Here is a 22,517-nt window from a genome sequence, read left to right as displayed (position 1 = left end):
TCCTTTACACACTGATGTTGCTTTTTGATGCAGTACCGCCTGAGGGATCGAAGGTTACGGGCATTCAATGTTGGTTTTCGGCCTTGCAGTGATTTCTCCAGATTCTCCGTACCTTTTGATGATATTACGGACCGTAGATGGTGAAATCTCTAAGTCTAGTACCCGCACTCTTTTACGAAGAAGCCACGCTGCTGTAACACGCGCAGGATGTGGCTTGGCATCGTCTTGCTGAAATAAGCAGGGGCGTCCATGATAACGTTGCTTGGATGACAACATGTGTTGTTCCAAAACCTGTATGTACCTTTCAGCATTAATGGTGCCTTCGCAGATGTGTAAGTTACCCATGCCTTGGGCACTAATGCACCCCCATACCATCACAGATGCTGGCTTTTGAACTTTGCGCCGAATGGTTCTTTTCCTCTTTGGCGCAGAGGACACGACGTCCACAGTTTCCGAAAACAATTTGAAATGCGAACTCGTCAGAACACAGAACACTTTTACACTTTGCATCAGTCCATCTTAGATGAGCTTCGGCCCAGAGAAGTCGGCGACGTTACTGGGTGTTGTTGATAAATTGCTTTCGCGTTGCTCGGATGTAGCTACCAACTGTAGTTGCCGAGAGTGGTTTTCTGAAGTGTTCCTGAGCCCGTGTGGTGATATCCTTTACACACTGATGTTGCTTTTTGATGCAGTACCGCCTAAGGGACCGAAGGTCACGGGCATTCAATGTTGGTTTTCGGCCTTGCAGTGATTTCTCCAGATTCTCCGTACCTTTCGATGATATTACGGACCATAGATGGTGAAATCTCTAAGCCTAGTACCCGCACTCTTTTAGTACGAAGCCACGCTGCTGTAACACGCGCAGGATGTGGCTTGGCATCGTCTTGCTGAAATAAGCAGGGGCGTCCACGATAAAGCTGCCTTTATACCCAATCATGGCACCCACCTGTTCCAAATTAGCCTGTTCACCTGTGGCATGTTCCAAATAAGTGTTTGATGAGCATTCCTCAACTTGTTCAGTCTTTTTTGCCACTTGTGCCAGCTTTTTTAAGAAACATGTTGCAGGCATCAAATTCCAAATGAGCTAATATTCGCAAAAAATAACAAAGTTTACCAGTTCAAGCGTTAAGTATCTTGTCTTTGCAGTCTATTCAATTGAATATAAGTTGAAAAAAAATTAGCAAATCATTGTATTTTGTTTTTATTTACGATTTACACAAGGTGCCAACTTCACTGGTTTTTGGGGGTTTGTAGTTTCCAATCATCTGGGAACATCCATCCATCCGTTTTCTACCACTTGTCCCTTTAAGATTAACACTAAATGGACAAAAAGTATCGGAAAAAGTGTTTGTGAAGCTTGCAGAACGTGGAAATCGCCAAAATTTGTTCCCACGTCCACTCTTTATGTAAAAGTTTCCACGCTTTGGAGAACACTCGATAAGATTTCAAAATGTCTTTTTGAGAATTTTAGTCCATTTCTGAGACCGTCCGAGTTGCAGTTTACCCTGTTTGATGGGCTTGTCCCTGGACGCCAACAACATCCGAGCATTATTTTGTGCACAGTCTAGTACCGTGCTCTTTTACAAATGAAGCCACGCTGTTGTAATATGTGGCTTGGCATCCTCCTGCCGAAATAAGCAGGGGCGTCCACTGGTTTTGGGGTTTATAGTTTCCACTAATCTGGGAACATTTTCCACAAATTTGAAACGTTTCTGTTGGAGTTATGTTCCGTGTCTGAGGCCTTTAGACATTCCCAAAAGTGTTTCCAACAATGTACAAACCCCGCTTTCATATGAGTTGTGAAATTGTGTTAGATGTGAATATAAACGGAATACAATGATTTGCAAATTCTTTTCAACCCATATTCAATTGAATGCACTACAAAGACAAGATATTTGATGTTCAAACTCATAAACTTTATTTTTTTTGCAAATAATAATTAACTTAGAATTTCATGGCTGCAACACGTGCCAAAGTAGTTGGGAAAGGGCATGTTCACCACTGTGTTACATCACCTTTTTTTTTAACAACACTCAATAAACGTTTGAAAGAGGTATTCTTTCCAATTCTTGTTTTATGTAGAGCTTCAGTCGTTCAACAGTCCGGGGTCTCTGTTGTCAAATTTTACGCTTCATAATGCGCCACACATTTTCCATGGGAGACAGGTCTGGACTACAGGCGGGCCAGGAAAGTACCCGCACTCTTTTTTTTACGAAGCCACGCTGCTGTAACACTTGTCTTGCTGAAATAAGCAGGGGCGTCCATGATAAAGTTGCTTGGATGACAACATATGTTGTTCCAAAACCTGTATGTACCTTTCAGCATTAATGGTGCCTTCACAGATGTGTAAGTTACCCATGCCTTGGGCACTAATGCACCCCCATACCATCACAGATGCGGGCTTTTGAACTTTGCGCCTATAACAATCCGGATGGTTATTTTCCTCTTTGTTCTGGAGGACATCATGTCCTCTGTTTCCAAATATAATTTGAAATGCGGACTCGTCCGACCACAGAACACCTTTCCACTTTGCATCAGTCAATCTTAGGTGAGCTCGGCGTTTCTGGGTGTTGTTGATAAATGGCTTTCGCTTTGCATAGTAGAGTTTTAACTTGCACTTACAGATGTAGCGACCAACTGTAGTTACTGACAGTGGTTTTCTGAAGTGTTCCTCGGCCCATGTGGTGATATCCTTTACACACTGACGTCGCTTTTTGATGCAGTACCGCCTGAGGGATCAACGGTCCGTAATATCATCGCTTACGTGCAGTGATTTCTCCAGATTCTCTGAACCATTTGATGATTTTACGGACCGTTGATGGTAAAATCCCTAAATTCCTTGCAATAGCTCGTTGAGAAATGTTGTTAAAAAACTGTTCGAAAATTTGCTCACACATTTGCTCACAAATTGGAGACCCTCGCCCCATCCTTGTTTGTGAATGACTTAGCATTTCATGGAAGCTGCTTTTATACCCAATCATGGCACCCACCTGTTCCCAATTAGCCTGCACACCTGTGGGATGTTCCATATAAGTGTTTGATGAGCATTCCTCAACTTTATCAGTATTTATTTCCACCTTTCCCAACTTCTTTGTCACGCGTTGCTGGCATCAAATTGTAAAGTTAATGATTATTTGCAACAACAACAAAATGTTTATCAGTTTGAACATCAAATATGTTGTCTTTGTAGCATATTCAACTGAATATGGGTTGAAAATTATTTGCAAATCATTTTATTCTGTTTATATTTACTTTTAACACAATTTCCCAACTCATATGGAAACGGGGTTGGTACTTTATCACGCAAATGTTTGATGGGCTTGTCCCTGGATGCCAACAACATCCGAGCATTATTTTTCGCACAGTCTTATACAAACGAAACCACGCTGTTGCAACACGTGGCTTGGCATCGTCTTGCCGAAATAAGCAGGGGCGTCCACTAGTTATGGGGTTTATAGTTTCCGCTAATTTTGGAACATTTTCCACAAAATTTGGAACTTTTCTGTTCGAGTTGTGGTCCATGTGGACATTCCCAAAAATGTATTTGCTAAAGATTTTGGAAAGATGGTGTCCCCTCCCCTGAGGACAAGTATCACCAACAAGAACTGGTCGTGCATGTCTGCTCGTATCTGTTTGTGCATCAACTTGACACATTTGGTGCGAGGTGACACCCGCTTTATCTGACACCCCAGCTTCCTGTTTTTCTCGCTGGCTTCATGTCAAACCTGTTTCCCCCGCCCTTTGCTTCTTCGTTTATTTTTATTTCTTTTTAATTGTTCCGTCTGTGTGTGTGGTTTTTGCCTCCGGCAGGCCCAGTGTTGCGCTTCGAGAAGCCTCCGCAGCACGTGGAGGTGAAGGCGGGACATCCTGCACGCGTCACCTGCCGGTTCACCTGCAGTCCACCTGTGGTGTCCTGTTGGATCAGAAACAAGGAGCAGGTGATGTCATTCAGGGACCAACACTAAACTATTCAATACAACAAGGAAAAAGACAAGAAATGCACCAAAAATTATATAATTAAATGCTATTATAGTGTGAATGTTTTTAAGCCTGTATAGAATTCTACAAAACCCAAAACCAATGAAGTTGGTACGTTGTGTAAATCGTAAAAAATAAAACACATACTGGCTTTTGAACTTTGTGCCGGATGGTTCTTTTGTGAATAAGTGAAGTGAATTATATTTATATAGCGCTTTTCTCTAGTGACTCAAAGCGCTTTACATAGTGAAACCCAATATCTAAGTTACATTTAAACCAGTGTGGGTGGCACTGGGAGCAGGTGGGTAAAGTGTCTTGCCCAAGGACACAACGGCAGTGACTAGGATGGCGGAAGCGGGAATCGAACCTGCAACCCTCAAGTTGCTGGCACGGGCGCTCTACCAACCCCTTTTCCTCTTTGTTCCGGAGGACATGACGTCCACGGTTTCCAGAAACAATTCGAAATGTTGGACACGCCAGACCACAGAACACTTTTTCACTTTCAGACGAGCTCGGGCCCAGAGAAGCCGGCGGCGTTTTCCGGGTGTTGTTGATAAATGGCTTTGGCTTTGCATTAACTCGCACTTACAGATGTAGCGACAAACTGTAGTTACTGACAGTGTTTTTTTTTTAAGTGTTCCTGAGCCCATGTGGTGATATCCTTTACACACCGATGCCGCTTTTTGATGCACGGGCATTGCCATTTACGTGGAGTGATTTCTCCAGATTCTCTGAACCTCTTGATGATATTACAGACCGTAGATGGCAAAATCCCTAAATTCCTTGCAATAGCTGGTTGAGAAATGTTGTTCTTAAACTGTTCCACAATTTGCTCGTGCATTTGTTCACAAAGTGGTGACCCTCGCCCCGTCCTTATTTGTGAATGACTGAGCATTTAACGGAAGGTGCTTTTATACCCAATCACGGTACCCACCTGTTCCCAATTAGCATGTTTACCTGTGGGATGTTCCAAATAAGCATTCCTCAACTTTCTCAGTCTTTTTTGCCACTCGTGCCAGCTTTTTTTAAACATGTTGCGGGCATCAAATTCCGAATGAGCTAATATTTGCAAAAAATACCAAACTTTTCTAGCTCGAACGTTAAGTATCTTGTCTTTGCAGTCTATTCAATTGGATATAGGTTGTATTTTGTTTTTATTTTCCATTTACACAATGGGCCAACTTCCCTGGTTTTGGGGGTTTGTAGTTTTCACTCATCTGGGAACATTTTAGACAAAATTTGCAACGTTTCTGTTGGAATTTTGGTCCATGTCTGAGGACTTTGGACATTCCCAAAAGTGAATGTTTGACGAGCATTCCTCAACTTTCTCATTCTTTTTTGCCACTTGTGCCAGCTTTTTTAAAAACATGTTGCAGGCTTCAAATTCCGAATGACCTAATATTTGTAGAAAATAACAAAGTTTCTCAGTTCGACCTTTAAATATCTTGTCTTTGAAGTCTATTCGATTGAATATAGGTTGAAAATAATTCGCAAATCATTGTATTTTGTTTTTATTTTCCATTTACACAACGTGCCAACTTCCCTGGTTTTGGGGGTTTGTAGTTTTCTTTAATCTGGGAATATTTTCGACAAAATTTGGAACGTTTCTGTTGGAATTTTGGTCCATGTCTGAGGACTTTGGACATTCCCAAAAGTGAATGTTTGACAAGCATTCCTCAACTTTCTCAGTCTTTTTTGCCACTCGTGCCAGCTTTATAAAAAAAAACATGTTGCAGGCAACAAATTCCACATGAGCTAATATTTGCTAAAATTAACAAAGTTTCTCAGTTCGACCTTTAAATATCTTGTCTTTGAAGTCTATTCGATTGAATATAGGTTGAAAATAATGCGCAAATCATTGTATTTTGTTTTTATTTTCCATTTACACAACGTGCCAACTTCCCTGGTTTTGGGGGTTTGTAGTTTTCTTTAATCTGGGAATATTTTCGACAAAATTTGGAACGTTTCTGTTGGAATTTTGGTCCATGTCTGAGGACTTTGGACATTCCCAAAAGTGAATGTTTGACGAGCATTCCTCAACTTTCTCAGTCTTTTTTGCCACTCGTGCCAGCTTTATAAAAAAAAAACATGTTGCAGGCATCAAATTCCACATGAGCTAATATTTGCTAAAATTAACAAAGTTTCTCAGTTCGGACGTTAAGTATCTTGTCTCTGAAGTCTAATCAATTGAATATTGATTGAAAACAATTCGCAAATCATTGTATTTTGTTTTTATTTACCATTTACACAATGTGCCAACTTCCCTAGTTTTGGGGGTTTGTAGTTTTCACTAATCTGAGAACATTTTCGACAAAATTTGAACCTTTCTGTTGGAATTTTGGTCCATGTCTGAGGACTTTGGACATTCCCAAAAGTGAATGTTTGACGAGCATTCCTCAACTTTCTCAATCTTTTTTGCCACTCGTGCCAGCTTTTTTGAAAACTTGTTGCAGGCATCAAATTCCACATCAGCTAATATTTGCAAAAATTAACAAAGTTTCTCAGTTCGGACGTTAAATATCTTGTCTTTGGATTCTATTCAAATGAATATTGATTGAATGGATTCTATTCAAACGAATATTGATTGAAAATAATTCGCAAATCATTATACTTTGTTTTTATTTACAATTTACACAACATGACAACTTCCCTGGTTTTGGGGGTTTGTAGTTTTCACTAGTCTTGGAACATTTTCGACAAAATTTGGACCGTTTCTGTTGAAATTTTGGTCCATGTCTGAGGACTTTGGACATTCCCAAAAGTGAATGTTTGACGAGCATTCCTCAACTTTCTCAGTCTTTTTTTCCACTCGTGCCAGCTTTTTTGGAAACATGTTGCAGGCATCATATTCCACATCAGCTAATATTTGCAAAAAATAACAAAGTTTACCAGTTTGAATATTAAGTATCTTGTCTTTGAAGTCTATTCAATTGAATATTGGTTGAAAATAATTCGCAAATCATTGTATTTTGTTTTTATTTTTCATTTACACAACGTGCCAACTTCCCTGGTTTTGGGGGTTTGTAGTTTTCACTAATCTGGGAACATTTTCGACAAAATTTGAACGTTTCTGTTGGAATTTTGGTCCATGTCTGAGGACTTTGGACATTCCCAAAAGTGAATGTTTGACGAGCATTCCTCAACTTTCTCAGTCTTTTTTTCCACTCGTGCCAACTTTATAAAAAAAAAACATGTTGCAGGCATCAAATTCCAAATGAGCTAATATTTGCAAAAAATAACAAAGTTTCTCAGTTCGGACGTTAATTATCTTGTCTTTGAAGTCTATTCAATTGAATATTGGTTGAAAATATTTTGCAAATCATTATATTTTGTTTTTATTTTCCATTTACACAACGTGCCAACTTCACTGGTTTTGGGGGTTTGTAGTTTTCACTAATCTGAGAACATTTAGACAAAATTTGGAACGTTTCTGTTGTAATTTTGGTCCATGTCTGAGGACTTTGGACATTCCCAAAAGTGAATGTTTGACGAGCATTCCTCAACTTTCTCAGTCTTTTTTTCCACTCGTGCCAGCTTTTTTGGAACATGTTGCGGGCATCAAATTCCACATGAGCTAATATTTACTAAAATTAACAAAGTTTCTCAGTTCGGACGTTAAGTATCTTGTCTTTGAAGTCCATTCAATTGAATATTGGTTGAAAATAATTCGCAAATCATTGTATTTTGTTTTCGTTTACCATTTACACAACGTGCCAACTTCCCTGGTTTTGGGGGTTTGTAGTTTTCACTAATCTGGGAACATTTTTGACAAAATTTGGAACGTTTCTCTTGGAATTTTGGTCCATGTCTGAGGACTTTGGACATTCCCAAAAGTGAATGTTTGACGAGTATTCCTCAACTTTCTCAGTCTTTTTTTCCACTCGTGCCAGCTTTTTTGGAAACATGTTGCAGGCATCAAATTCCACATGAGCTTATATTTGCTAAAAATAACAAAGTTTCTCAGTTCGGACGTTAAGTATCTTGTCTTTGAAGTCTATTCAATTGAATATAGGTTGAAAATAATTCGCAAATCATTGTATTTTGTTTTTGTTTACTATTTACACAACGTGCCAACTTCCCTGGTTTTGGGGGTTTGTAGTTTTCACTAATCTGGGAATATTTTCGACAAAATTTGGAACGTTTCTGTTGTAATTTTGGTCCATGTCTGAGGACTTTGGACATTCCCAAAAGTGAATGTTTGATGAGCATTCCTCAACTTTCTCAGTCTTTTTTGCCACTTTTGCCAGCTTTTTTGGAAAAATGTTGCAGGCATCAAATTCCACATGAGCTAATATTGGCTAAAATTAACAAAGTTTCTCAGTTCGGACGTTAAGTATCTTGTCTTTGAAGTCTATTCAATTGAATATAGGTTGAAAATAATTCGCAAATCATTGTATTTTATTTTTGTTTACCATTTACACAACGTGCCAATTTCCCTGGTTTTGGGGGTTTGTAGTTTTCACTATCCTGGGAACGTTTTTGACAAAATTTGGAACGTTTCTGTTGGAATTTTGGTCTATGTCTGAGGACTTTGGACATTCCCAAAAGTGAATGTTTGACGAGCATTCCTCAACTTTCTCAGTCTTTTTTGCCACTCGTGCCAGCTTTTTTAAAACATGTTGCAGGTATCAAATTATATTTGCTAAAATTAACAAAGTTTCTCAGTTCGGACGTTAAGTATCTTGTCTTTGAAGTCTATTCAATTGAATATAGGTTGAAAATAATGCGCAAATCATTGTATTTTGTTTTTGTTTACCATTTACACAACGTGCCAACTTCCCTGGTTTTGGGGGTTTGTAGTTTTCACTAACCTGGGAACATTTTCGACCAAATTTGGAACGTTTCTGTTGTAATTTTGGTCCATGTCTGAGGACTTTGGACATTCCCAAAAGTGAATGTTTGACGAGCATTCCTCAACTTTCTCAGTCTTTTTTGCCACTTTTGCCAGCTTTTTTGGAAAAATGTTGCAGGCATCAAATTCCACATGAGCTAATATTGGCTAAAATTAACAAAGTTTCTCAGTTCGGACGTTAAGTATCTTGTCTTTGAAGTCTATTCAATTGAATATAGGTTGAAAATAATTCGCGAATCATTGTATTTTGTTTTTGTTTACCATTTACACAACGTGCCAATTTCCCTGGTTTTGGGGGTTTGTAGTTTTCACTATCCTGGGAACGTTTTTGACAAAATTTGGAACGTTTCTGTTGGAATTTTGGTCCATGTTTGAGGACTTTGAACATTCCCAAAAGTGAATGTTTGACGAGCATTCCTCAACTTTCTCAGTCTTTTTTGCCACTTGTGCCAGCTTTTTTGGAAACATGTTGCAGGCATCAAATTCCACATGAGCTAACATTTGCTAAAATTAACAAAGTTTCTCAGTTCGGACGTTAAGTATCTTGTCTTTGAAGTCTATTCAATTGAATATTGATTGAAAACAATTTGCAAATCATTGTATTTTGTTTTTATTTACCATTTACACAATGTGCCAACTTCCCTGGTTTTGGGGGTTTGTAGTTTTCACTAATCTGGGAACGTTTTTGACAAAGTTTGGAACGTTTCTGTTGGAATTTTGGTCCATGTCTGAGGACTTTGAACATTCCCGAAAGTGAATGTTTGACGAGCATTCCTCAACTTTCTCAGTCTTTTTATCCACTCGTGCCAGCTTTTTTGGAAACATGTTGCAGGCATCAAATTCCACATGAGCTAATATTTGCAAAAATTAACAAAGTTTCTCAGTTCGGACGTTAAGTATCTTGTCTTTGAAGTCTATTCAATTGAATATAGGTTGAAAACAATTCGCAAATCATTGTATTTTGTTTTTGTTTACCATTTACACAACGTGCCAACCTCACTGGTTTTGGGTTCTGTACATATAAAGATATTACAGGAATAATACATGCATTTATACAACAATTTAGTGGCTAATATTTGTATGGTATGTTTCCCAATTTAGGGAGATCTACACGCATGTTCAGAAGATTTTGAATGTCGTTTCTTCCGTGCAGATGGTAGATGGTCCTGAGGTGTGGACGGAGAATTTGGACGACAGCAGCACGCTGGTTCTCACCGCGGCTGGAGTCCAGCACACGGGCTCCTACACTGTGGTAGTGAAGGACCGCAAGAGCTCGGCCCAACACACACTCACCCTCTCGGTCATTGGTAAGCACACACACACACACACACACACACACACACACACACACACACTCGACAACACAAAGCATACCGTTGCTTCTCCCAGACAGGCCGCAGCCTCCGGCCTCCTGTCCGCTGGTGTCCCTGCTGTCTCCCGGCAGTCTGGTGCTGTCCTGGTCGGGTCCCTCTTACGACGGAGGCAGCGCCGTCCTGGGCTACGTGGTGGAGGTCAACCGGGGACGGGACTGGACGGCGCTGACGTCCGGGTGTAAGAGCACCTCCTACAGGGTGTGTGCAGGCCTGCAGCCCGGGGACGAGTACCGCTTCAGGGTGAGGGCCTATAACACGGTGGGGGTGAGCGAGCCGGGACCGCCGTCACCTGTGGTCACCCTGGACGACAAGAGTGAGACATTCCTTCTGGTATTTATGTGTCTTTTATGAACATGTGAGCCAACTGTGTGAACCACTACACTACATGATCAGCACTCGTATGCATTTTAGCTACTTTACTCATATAGAAATACGAATACATACATGGCATGATGTTGCTAACACTTAGCATGTTAGCATGTTAGCAGTGATGTCCTCACCTCAAGCAACTTTGCCTGTACTGTGGCCTCCGAATGCTAGTTTTAATTAACCAAAACTTAGGTTTTGGGAAGACTATCTCTCCCGGTTGGCCTGGGAACGCCTCGGGATCCCCCCGGGAGGAGCTGGGCGAAGTAGCTGGGGAGAGGGAAGTCTAGGCTTCCCTGCTTAGGCTGCTGCCCCCGCGACCCGACCTCGGATAAGCGGAAGAAGATGGATGGATGGATGTTTTCTCTGTTGGCTGTTTTGTCTCATCTTCTGCGTCCTTAGAGAGGAAAGTAGCCATAAAACTTGCTAGAAATTGGTAGAGGACATCGTTGACTCGCTAGTGTGATTGATTACAATTAATAATAAAAATAATAATAATAATGGGAGACATAATAAGTGAGTTAAAAATGCCTACACACGTGTGTAAAGTTCTTTATTTTCAATGGAACACTCAAAGTTTTGGTGTTGTTTACTGGCGTCATATTGCAGTCTACACGTATCTCTTATGTGTGACTGCCATCTACTGGTCACACTTATTAATCAATCAATCAATATACCGTATTTCCTTAAATTGCTGCCGGGGCGCTAATTAATTTAAAACCTCTTCTCACTCCTGCGCTTACCAAAAGAATGCGGTAAAAGTAAGCATGCGCTAATTATTTTAAAACCTATTCTCACACCGGCACTTACCAAAGGCATGCAGTAAAAATTTGAGTGTGATGTAAGCTTTGACCTTAAATCCTACTGAATAGTTCTAAATATTCTTCCCCTTATGCGATTTCGAATTACCGGTATTGAAAGCCTTCTCCTCCATTTTGAAAATGATGACAGGGGAAGTGTCACTCATAAACGTCAGAAGTTTGACCCGGCGGTAATAATAAGCATGCGCTAATAATAATGGGAGATATAATAAGTGATTTAAAAATGCCTACACACGTGTGTAAAGTTCTTTATTTTCAATGGAACACTCAAAGTTTTGGTGTTGTTTACTGGCGTCATATTGCAGTCTACACGTATCTCTTATGTATGACTGCCATCTACTGGTCACACTTATCAATCAATCAATCAATATACCGTATTTCCTTGAATTGCCCCTGGGGTGCTAATTAATTTAAAACCTCTTGTCACTCCTGCGCTTACCAAAAGCATGCGGTAAAAGTAAGCATGCGCTAATTATTTTAAAACCTCTTCTCACTTTGGCACTTACCAAAGGCATGCAGTAAAAATTTGAGTGTGATGTAAGCTTGAACCTTAAATCCTACTGAATAACTCTTAATCTGCTTCCCTTTATGCGATTTCAAATTACCGGTGTAGAAATCCTCCTCCTGCATTTTGAAAATGATGACAGGGGAAGAGTCACTGGTGACGTCACGAGTTTGACCCGGGGGTAATAATAAGCATGCGCTAATAATAATGGGAGGTATAATAAGTGAGTTAAAAATGCCTACACACGCGTGTAAAGTTCTTTACGGAACACTCAAAGTTTTGGTGTTGTTTACTGGCGTCATATTGCAGTCTACACGTATCTCTTATGTGTGACTGCCATCTACTGGTCACCGGGGCGCTAATTAACTTAAAACCTCTTCTCATTCCTGCGCTTACCAAAGGCAAGCGGTAAAAGTAAGCATGCGTTAATTATTTTAAAACCTCTTCTCACTCCGGCACTTACCAAAGGCATGCAGTAAAAATAACCCTAAATCACAAGTGTCTCAAAGGGCTGCACAAGCCACAACGACAGCCGCGGTACAGAGCCCACATAAGGGCAAGGAAAAACTCACCCCAGTGGGACGTCGGTGACAGTGACAATGAGAAACCTTGGAGAGGACCGCATATGTGGGCAGCAATGGATGTCGAGCGGGTCTAACATGATATCATGAAAGTCCAGTCCATAGTGGATCCAACATAACAGCTTATCATTACGTTGTGTACTAAAAAAAATTGCTTCGAGGTCGGTAAGCACAAACAGAATTATTCCGTACATTAGGCCCACCGGGCTATAAGGCGCACTGTCGATTTACGGAGAAAATGAAAGATACGTTACTACCTTTTCGTGCTTACAGTTCATCATCGGCGGTCACTCGAAGCGAGTATGACGATCCTCCTGGTAGGGGGGTATCCCTTTATGGAGGATGCCTGTGCGTGACTTGGTTTAACATGGGGAGACTGGTGCACGGACAGTCACCACACGATCCTTGGCAAATCCAGGTCAAGGTCCAGTGGCGTGGAGTCCAAGACGACTGGGCACCCTTTTCTGCTGCAGCCTTCCTCGCCATCCCAGTCCTCTCCAAGGTTTCTCATAGTCATTATTGTCACCGACGTCCCACTGGGTTTGAGTTTTCCTTACCCTTATGTGGGCTCTAACGAGGATGTCGTTGTGGTTTGTTTTGTGGTTTGTGCAGCCCTTTGAGACACTAGTAGTGAAGTGAAGTGAATTATATTTATATAGCGCTTTTTCTCAAGTGACTCAAAGCGCTTTACATAGTGAAACCCATTATCTAAGTTACATTCAAACCAGTGTGGGCGGCACTGGGAGCAGGTGGGTAAAGTGTCTTGCCTAAGGACACAACGACAGTGACTAGTTTGGCAGAAGCGGGAATCGAACCTGCAACCCTCAAGTTGCTGGCACGGCCACTCTACCAACCGAGCTAAACCGCCCCTAGTAATTTAGGGCTATATGAATAATAGGCTTCACGGTGGCAGAGGGGTTAGTGCGTCTGCCTCACAATACGAAGGTCCTGCAGTCCTGGGTTCAAATCCAGGCTCGGGATCTTTCTGTGTGGAGTTTGCATGTTCTCCCCGTGAATGCGTGGGTTCCCTCCGGGTACTCCGGCTTCCTCCCACTTCCAAAGACACGCACCTGGGGATAGGTTGATTGGCAACACTAAAATTGGCCCTAGTGTGTGAATGTGAGTGTGAATGTTGTCTGTCTATCTGTGTTGGCCCTGCGATGAGGTGGCGACTTGTCCAGGGTGTACCCCGCCTTCCGCCCGATTGTAGCTGAGATAGGCGCCAGCGCCCCTCCCGCAACCCCGAAAGGGAATAAGCGGTAGGAAATGGATGGATGGATGAATAATCATTGATTAATGGATTGATTGACTTCTTCCACTCCCGTCCTTGCACGCTACACGGCTACAACAAAGATGACGGGGGAGAAGACGCCGTCGAAGGTGAGCCACGTAAATACGACCGCCCACAAAACGGTGCATCCTGAACGCGACTTGAAGATGATCTGTAAAACATCGTCCGTGCAACTACCATTACATGTTATGTAGACCACAAGGAATTTAGAAAAAAATCAATAATAATGTGACTTCTTTAATGCGCCTTATAGTCCGGTGCGTCTTATATATGAAAAAAAGATCAAACATAGGCAGTGCGCCTTATAATCCGATGCACCCTATAGTCGGTAATTGTGCACTTACCAAGTTTGAAACCCCTGGAAGCGATCATTCCTAATTCCAAAGTCCATCCATCCATCCATTTTTCTACCGCTTGTCCCGTTCAGGGTCGCGAGGTGGGGTGGGGGGGGTTTCTGGAGCCTACAATGACCTGGAGATATTGTTTCAAAGCATGCAACTGGAAGTGAAGCCGTTCCCCGAAAGGGATGGTTTTTCTGTAAAGTCTTTATGGTCTGTGCAGAGTCGGACTGCGCACCACCAGAGGAGGAGTTTTGTCGGGACTCGCTAGTCACGATGGAGCGTGCTCACAAGGTGACAGACCACTACCACGTGCTGGAGAAACTGGGAATGTGAGTATGGAGAACAATGGTGGAAAGATTGGGACAGTCTGGATCGGTTCGCAAGCTGAGTGTGAAGTGACCGGGATGGGAATCAGCCCCTCCGAGTCCGAGTCCATGGTTCTCGCCCGGAAAAGGGTGGAGTGCCATCTCCGGGTTGGGGAAGAGATCTTGCCCCAAGTGGAGGAGTTCAGGTACCTCGGAGTCTTGTTCAGGAGTGAGGGAAGAGTGGATCGTGAGATGCGGTGCGGCGTCTTCAGTATCGATCCGAGCTGAGCCGGAAGGCAAAGCTCTCAATATACCGGTCGATCTACGTTCCCGCCCTCACCTATGGTCATGAGGACAAGATCACGGGTACAAGCTCTTGGAGATAGGGTGCATCCGAGGGGAGCTCAGACTAAAGCCACTGTTCCTCCACTTCAAGAGGAGCTAGATGAGGTGGTTCTGGCATCTGGTCAGGATGCCACCCGAACACCTCCCTAGGGAGGTCTTTCGGGCAAGTCCGGGGAAGACCCAGGACACGTTGGGAAGTCTATGTTTCCCGGCTGGCCTGAGAACGCCTCGGGATCCCCTGGTAAGAGCTGGACGAAGTGGCTGGGGGGAGGAAAGTCTGGGCTTCCCTGCTTAGGCTGCTGCCCCCGCGACCCAACCTCGGATAAGCGGAAGAATTTATTGATTGAATTGATTGAAACTTTTATTAGCACCAGGTCGCCCGTAAGGACCAGATGAGTCGCCCGCTGGCTTGTTCTAAAAATAGCTCAAATAGCAGCACTTACCAGTGAGCTGCCTCTATTTTTTTAAATTGTATTTATTTACTAGCAAGCTGGTGTCGCTTTGCTTGACATTTTTAATTCTAAGAGAGACAAAACTCAAATAGAATTTGAAAATCCAAGAAAATATTTTAAAGACTCGGTCTTTACACGTTTAAATAAAATCATTTATTTTTTTACTTTGCTTCTTATAACTTTTAGAAAGATAATTTTAGAGAAAAAATACAACCTTAAAAATGATTTTAGGATTTTTAACACTTACTTTTTTACCTTTTAAATTCCTTCCTCTTCTTTCCTGACAATTTAAATCAATGCTCAAGTATTGTTTTTTTATTGTAAACAATAATAAAGACATTTTAATTTAATTCTTTATTTTTGCTTGTTTTTTCGACGAAGAATATTTGTGAAATATTTCTTCAAACTTATTATGATTAAAATTCAAAAAAAATATTCTGGCAATTCTAGAAAATCTGTAGAACCAAATTTAAATCTCATTTCAATGTGTTTTGAATTTCTTTAAAAAAAATTGTTCTGGAAAATTTACAAGAAATAATGATTTGTCTTTGTTAGAAATATAGCTTGGTCCAATTTGTTATATATTCTAACAAAGTGCAGATTGGATTTTAACCTATTTAAAACATGTCATAAACATTCTAAAATTAATCTTAATCGGGAAAAATTACTAATGATGATCAATAAATTCTTTTTTTTAATTTTTTTCAAAAACATTCGAATTAGCTAGTTTTTCTCTTCTTTTTTTCGGTTGAATTTAGAAATTTTAAAGAGTCGAAATTGAAGATAAACTATGTTTCAAAATTAATTTTCATTTTTTTCCTGTTTTCTTCTCTTTTAAACCGTTCAATTAAGTGTTTTTTTCATCATTTATTCTCTACAAAAAAACCTTCCGTAAAAGGAAAAAAAAATGTACGACGGAATGACGGACAGAAATACCCATTTTTTTAATATATATAGATTTATTTATTTATTAAAGGTAAATTGAGCAAATTGGCTATTTCTGGCAATTTTTTAAGTGTGTATCAAACTGGTAGCCCTTCGCATTAATCAGTACCCAAGAAGTAGCTCCTGGTACAGTACATATTCCGTACAATTGACCACTAAATGGTAACACCCGAATATGTTTTTCAACTTGTTTAAGTCGGGGTCCACGTTAATCAATTCATGGTAGAAGATGGATGGATGAATGGATGGATGGATGTGAACCGTGACGGTAGAGAAGTCTCCTAATCAGTCGACACGTTTGCTCCACAGGGGGAAATTTGGTCTGGTGTTCAAGCTGAGGCACAAAGAGAGCGGCCGCGTCTGCGCCGGAAAGTTCTACAAAGGCCGGCGGGCCAAGGAGAGGGAGGCGGCCGGCAAGGAGATCGAACTGATGAACAAACTGCATCATCCCAAGCTGGTCCGCTGCCTCGCCGCCTACGACCACAAGCCTGAGATAGTCATGGTCATGGAATTGTGAGTATTTGTTACTTCCTTATTTATGCACCTGTACCTCCATCCATCCATCCATCATCTTCCGCTTATCCGAGGTCGGGTCGCGGGGGCAGCAGCCTAAGCAGGGAAGCCCAGACTTCCCTATCTCCAGCCACTTCGTCTAGCTCTTCCCGGGGGATCCCGAGGCGTTCCCAGGCCAGCCGGGAGACATAGTCTTCCCAACGTGTCCTGGGTCTTCCCCGTGGCCTCCTACCAGCTGGACGTGCCCTAAACACCTCCCTAGGGAGGCGTTCGGGTGGCATCCTGTCCAGATGCCCCAACCACCTCATCTGGCTCCTCTCCATGTGCACCTGTACCTAATATACGCAAAACCTGGGGCGGTATAGCTCAGTTGGTGGAGCGGCCGTGCCAGCAATTTGAGGGTTGCAAGTTCGATCCCCGCTTCCGCCATCCTAGTCACTGCCGTTGTGTCCTTGGGCAAGACACTTTACCCACCTGCTCCCAGTGCCACCCACATTGGTTTGAATGTAACTTAGATGATGGGTTTCACTATGTAAAGCGCTTTGAGTCACTAGAGAAAAAGCGCTATATAAATATAATTCACTTCAAGTAACTTTTAGCTATAAAACCATGCGCCATTTCCAGCCCGTAGCAATCATTTGCCTTCTAATATTAGGATTGTAGCTTTGTTTTTCAAATTTTGCAGGTATATACCTCATTGTTTAATATTTTGTTACAGGACGAATGCTACCTGTTCATGGGCTAACGTTAGTGGGCTATCTTTTTTACCTCATTTAGTACGTTTGCTTTTCCCTCGGACATGTCCTCTTTTGCGGGGCTGTCCGGGCGGGGTTTCTTAAATGCCACAAATATCCGGAATTTTGAGTCAGGGTTGCGTGTATTTTCATTGCGCGTCCAGGGTTAAGAGGGGATTAAAAACAAAACTAATCGAGAAGGTGTGAGCACGCAGCATCATTCGTGAGGGAGGGGAAGAGACAGAGAGAACGAGAGAGCAAAGTAGAGGATTGATTGTTTGTCAAGGCATACTTGGTTAACAGCCTAACACTGTTACAAATATGCGCCACACTGTGAACCCACACCAAACAAGAATGACACACACATTTCGGGAGAACATCCGCACCGTAACACGACATAAACACAAAAGAACAAATACCCAGAATCCCTTGGAGCGCTAACTCTTCCAGGACACTACAATACACAAAAGCAAGTTCAAGTATCATTGGCAAATTTTCACCTAGTCTCGGCCTTGGCATGCATATATGTGTCCTCTTTTTGGGATTTCAGAATTTGGTCAGCCTAATTTTATATGCTAACGTTAACATGCTAACTTAAAAAAAAACATTTAATCATGCATCACAGAGTAATATATGTTGGTACTTGACGCTACCATGCTAGATCTTTTTAGCAAATTTTGCAGGTGAGTGTCATATATTTTGCTATTCCACTAATTTTTTGTTTGCTTGTTAGCATAACTGTTAGCATGCTTATATATATATATTTTTTTTGTTACTTGAAGCTATCTGGCCAGTGAGCTAATTGTTAGCGTTTCAGTAAGGCTTTGGCACTTCAGCATTCATACAAAAGTTCTACCAAAATTGCATTTTTTGGAAAAATTGTTTTATATTGTACTGGTTCTGAAAGTGAAATTCAGAATCAGAATCAGAAATACTTTATTAATCTCCAAGGGGAAATTACAATTTTCAGCACAATCCCATTCAAGATCAGATAAACATTACAGGGAGACAGAACAGGATCAAACATTACAGGGAGACATAACAGGATCAAACATTACAGGGAGACAGCACAGGATCAAACATTACAGGGAGACAGAACAGGATGAAAAATTACAGGGAGACAGAACAGGATCAAACATTACAGGGAGACAGAACAGGATCAAACATTACAGGGAGACATAACAGGATCAAACATTACAGGGAGACAGAACAGGATCAAACATTACAGGGAGACGGAACAGGATCAAACATTATAGGGAAACAGACCAGATAAAACATTACAGGGAGACAGAACAGGATGAAAAATTACAGGGAGACAGAACAGGATCAAACATTACGGGGAGACAGAGCAGGATTAGACATTACAGGGAGACAGAGCAGGATCAAACATTACAGGGAGACAGAACAGGATCAAACATTACAGGGAGACAGAACAGGATGAAAAATTACAGGGAGACGGAACAGGATCAAACATTACGGGGAGACAGAGCAGGATTAGACATTACAGGGAGACAGAACAGGATCAAACATTACAGGGAGATATAACAGGATCAAACATTACAGGGAGACAGAACAGGGTCAAACATTACAGGAAGACAGAACAGGATGAAAGATTACAGGAAGACAGAACAGGATCAAAAATTACAGGGGGACAGAACACGATGAAAGATTACAGGGAAACAGAACAGGATCAAACATTACAGGAGACATAACAGGATCAAACATTACAGGGAGACAGAACAGGATCAAACATTACAGGGAGACATAACAGGATCAAACATTACAGGGAGACAAAACAGGATGAAAAATTACAGGGAGACAGAACAGGATCAAACATTACAGGGAGACAGAACAGGATCAAACCTTACAGGGAGACATAACAGGATCAAACATTACAGGGAAAAAGAACAGGATCAAACATTACAGGGAGACGGAACAGGATCAAACATTATAGGGAGACAGACCAGATAAAACATTACAGGGAGACAGAACAGGATGAAAAATTACAGGGAGACAGAACAGGATCAAACATTACAGGGAGACAGAGCAGGATTAGACATTACAGGGAGACAGAGCAGGATCAAACATCACAGGAAGACAGAACAGGATGAAAGATTACAGGAAGACAGAACAGGATCAAAAATTACAGGGGGACAGAACACGATGAAAGATTACAGGGAAACAGAACAGGATCAAACATTACAGGAGACATAACCGGATCAAACATTACAGGGAGACAGAACAGGATCAAACATTACAGGGAGACATAACAGGATCAAACATTACAGGGAGACAAAACAGGATGAAAAATTACAGGGAGACAGAACAGGATCAAACATTACAGTGAGAAAGAGCAGGATTAGACATTACAGGGAGACAGAGCAGGATCAAACATTACAGGGAGATATAACAGGAGCAAACATTACAGGGAGACAGAACAGGGTCAAACATTACAGGAAGACAGAACAGGATCAAACATTACAGGGAGACAGAACAGGATGAAAAATTACAGGGAGACAGAACAGGATCAAACATTACAGGGAGAAAGAACAGGATGAAAAATTACAGGAAGACAGAACAGGATCAAACATTACAGGGAGACAGAACAGGATCAAACATTACAGGGAGAAAGAACAGGATCAAACATTACAGGGAGAAAGAACAGGATCAAACATTACAGGGGGACAGAACCGGGTGGCGGGGATCTCCCTTAGAGATAGGGTGAGAAGCTCTGTCATCCGGGAGGAACTCAAAGTAAAGCCGCTGCTCCTTCACATGGAGAGGAGCCAGATGAGGTCGTTCGGGCATCTGGTCAAGATGCCACCCGAACGCCTCCCTAGGGAGGTGTTTAGGGCACGTCCAACCGGTAGGAGGCCACGAGGAAGACCCAGGACACGTTGGGAAGACTATGTCTCCCGGCTGGCCTGGGAACGCCTCGGGATCCCCCGGGAAGAGCTAGACGAAGTGGCTGGGGAGAGGGAAGTCTGGGTTTCCCTGCTTAGGCTGTTGCCCCCGCGACCCGACCTCGGATAAGCGGAAGAAGATGGATGGATAGATGAGTGCTAAATAAGTGCGGTCTGTGTGCAGCATCGCGGGCGGAGAGCTCTTCGAGCGCATCGTGGACGACAGCTTCGAGCACACGGAGCCCGCCAGCGTGCGATACATGCTGCAGATCCTGCAGGGCGTCTCCTTCATGCACCAGCAGAGCATCGTCCACCTGGACCTCAAACCTGAGAACATCGTGTGCGTGGACACCACCGGCACCGCCATCAAGATCATCGACTTTGGCCTGGCCAGCCAACTCGGTGCATTCAAACGTCCTCACCAGCGCTTGGGATTCATTTTAACATCAGACTTTGATTGACAGATAACAGGACCCCCCTGAAGGTGATGCAAGGGACGCCGGAGTTCGTCGCCCCCGAGGTGATCAACTACGAGCCCGTGTGCCTGGCGACTGACATGTGGAGCATCGGGGTCATCTGCTACATTCTGTGAGTCAACATTTAGTCAGGGATCATTTGACAGCAAGGTCAGCAACTGCTAGTTCGGAGCAACCTTCATTCTTCATGTTAAACATATCAGCGTTTATACTTCCGGCTTAATTTCATTCACCTGTACCATGAATTGATTAACGTGGACCCCGACTTAAACAAGTTGAAAAACTTATTGGGGTGTTACCATTTAGTGGTCAATTGTACGGAATATGTACTGAACTGTGCAATCTACTAATAAAAGTATCAATCAATGAATGAAGTTCTTATTAGGTTTTAGCACTAGATATGTCCTCACAACAATTTGTATGAACAACAATAACAAAACCGGACAACAATTCTACACTAAATTTAACAGAGAGTGACTTCTGAATTCTACTCCTATCTAACTTTCTATTTTTGCGTATATTCGAGCAATAACATGTGTATTTTTCTATCTGTTAGATCAGGAAAAACAAAAGAGGCTGTTTCATCCCGACAAGCCTGTTTCGCAGGTTTTCCTGCTCTTCAAGAGATTTTTTTTCTTCTTTAAAGTGGAATATATGTTAGGTCCGGAAAAACGCAGACGCTATTTCATCTCTACAAGCCTGTTTCGCAGTTTTCCCTGCTCTTCAGGGGATTTATCTATTTATCTTTATTTATTTTAAAGCGAAATATAATTTGGGTCAGGAAAAAACACAGATGCTGAACTGAACTCTGGCGGCTGTGTTGGAGCCACTATGGATTGAACTTTCACAGTATCATGTTAGACCCGCTCAACATCCGTTGCTTTCGGTCCCCTAGAGGGGGGAGGTTGCCCACATTTGAGGTCCTCTCCAAGGTTTCTCATTGTCAGCCATGTCACTGGCGTCCCACCGGTGTGAAATCTCCCTGCCCACTGGGTGTGAGTTTTCCTTGCCCTTATGTGGGTTCTTCCGAGGATGTCGTAGTCGTAATGGTTTGTACAGTCCTTTGACACATTTGTGATTTAGGGCTATATAAATAAACATTGATTGATTGATCCCTACAAGCCTGTTTTGCAGTTTCCCTGCTCTTCAGGGGATTTTTTTATTTTATTTTTTAAAGCAGAATATACATTGGGTCAGGAAAAACACAGATGCTATTTCATCCCTACAAGCCTGTTTTGCAGTTCCCCTGCTCTTCGGGGGATTTTTTTGAATTATTTTTTTAAAGCAGAATATACATTAGGTCAGGAAAAACTATTTCGTCCTTACAAGCCTGTTTCGTTGTATTAAAAAAAAATCCCCTGAAGAGCAGGGAAACCTGTGAAACAGGCTTGTAGGGATGAAATAGCCTCTGTGTTTTTCCAGACCGAACGTATATTCCACTTTAAAGAATTTAAAAAAAAACCTGAAGAACAGGGAAACCTGTGAAACAGGCTTGTAGGGATGAAATAGCCTCTGTGTTTTTCCAGACCGAACATATATTCCACTTTAAAGAATTAAAAAAAAACCCTGAAGAACTGGGAAACCTGCAAAACAGGCTGGTAGGGATGAAATGGCATCTGTGTTTTTCCAGACCTAACATATATTCCACTTTAACTAACATATATTCCACTTTAAAGAATTAAAAAAAAAACCTGAAGAGCAGGGAAACCTGCGAAACAGGCTTGTGGGGATGAAAT

The 22,517-nt window shown here is 41.9% G+C and overlaps 1 protein-coding gene across 2 annotated transcripts in view; it reads left to right on the top strand.

Annotated features, from left to right (window-relative positions):
• The window catches only part of mylk5 (myosin, light chain kinase 5), a 256,924-nt gene that overhangs the window by 222,557 nt on the left and 11,850 nt on the right, over window positions 1-22,517 (top strand). For both annotated transcript variants that reach the window (XM_061905339.1, XM_061905340.1), the window contains 7 exons: window positions 3,811-3,938; window positions 9,984-10,137; window positions 10,220-10,516; window positions 14,329-14,437; window positions 16,465-16,668; window positions 20,490-20,707; window positions 20,770-20,893. In XM_061905339.1, coding sequence (XP_061761323.1) covers window positions 3,811-3,938; window positions 9,984-10,137; window positions 10,220-10,516; window positions 14,329-14,437; window positions 16,465-16,668; window positions 20,490-20,707; window positions 20,770-20,893 — 1,234 coding nt within the window. The remainder of the gene's footprint in view (window positions 1-3,810; window positions 3,939-9,983; window positions 10,138-10,219; window positions 10,517-14,328; window positions 14,438-16,464; window positions 16,669-20,489; window positions 20,708-20,769; window positions 20,894-22,517) is intronic.

Source organism: Nerophis ophidion, linkage group LG07 (assembly GCF_033978795.1).
Source record: "Nerophis ophidion isolate RoL-2023_Sa linkage group LG07, RoL_Noph_v1.0, whole genome shotgun sequence".
NCBI lineage: Eukaryota > Metazoa > Chordata > Actinopteri > Syngnathiformes > Syngnathidae > Nerophis > Nerophis ophidion.
This window is presented reverse-complemented; position numbering and strand designations above follow the sequence as displayed.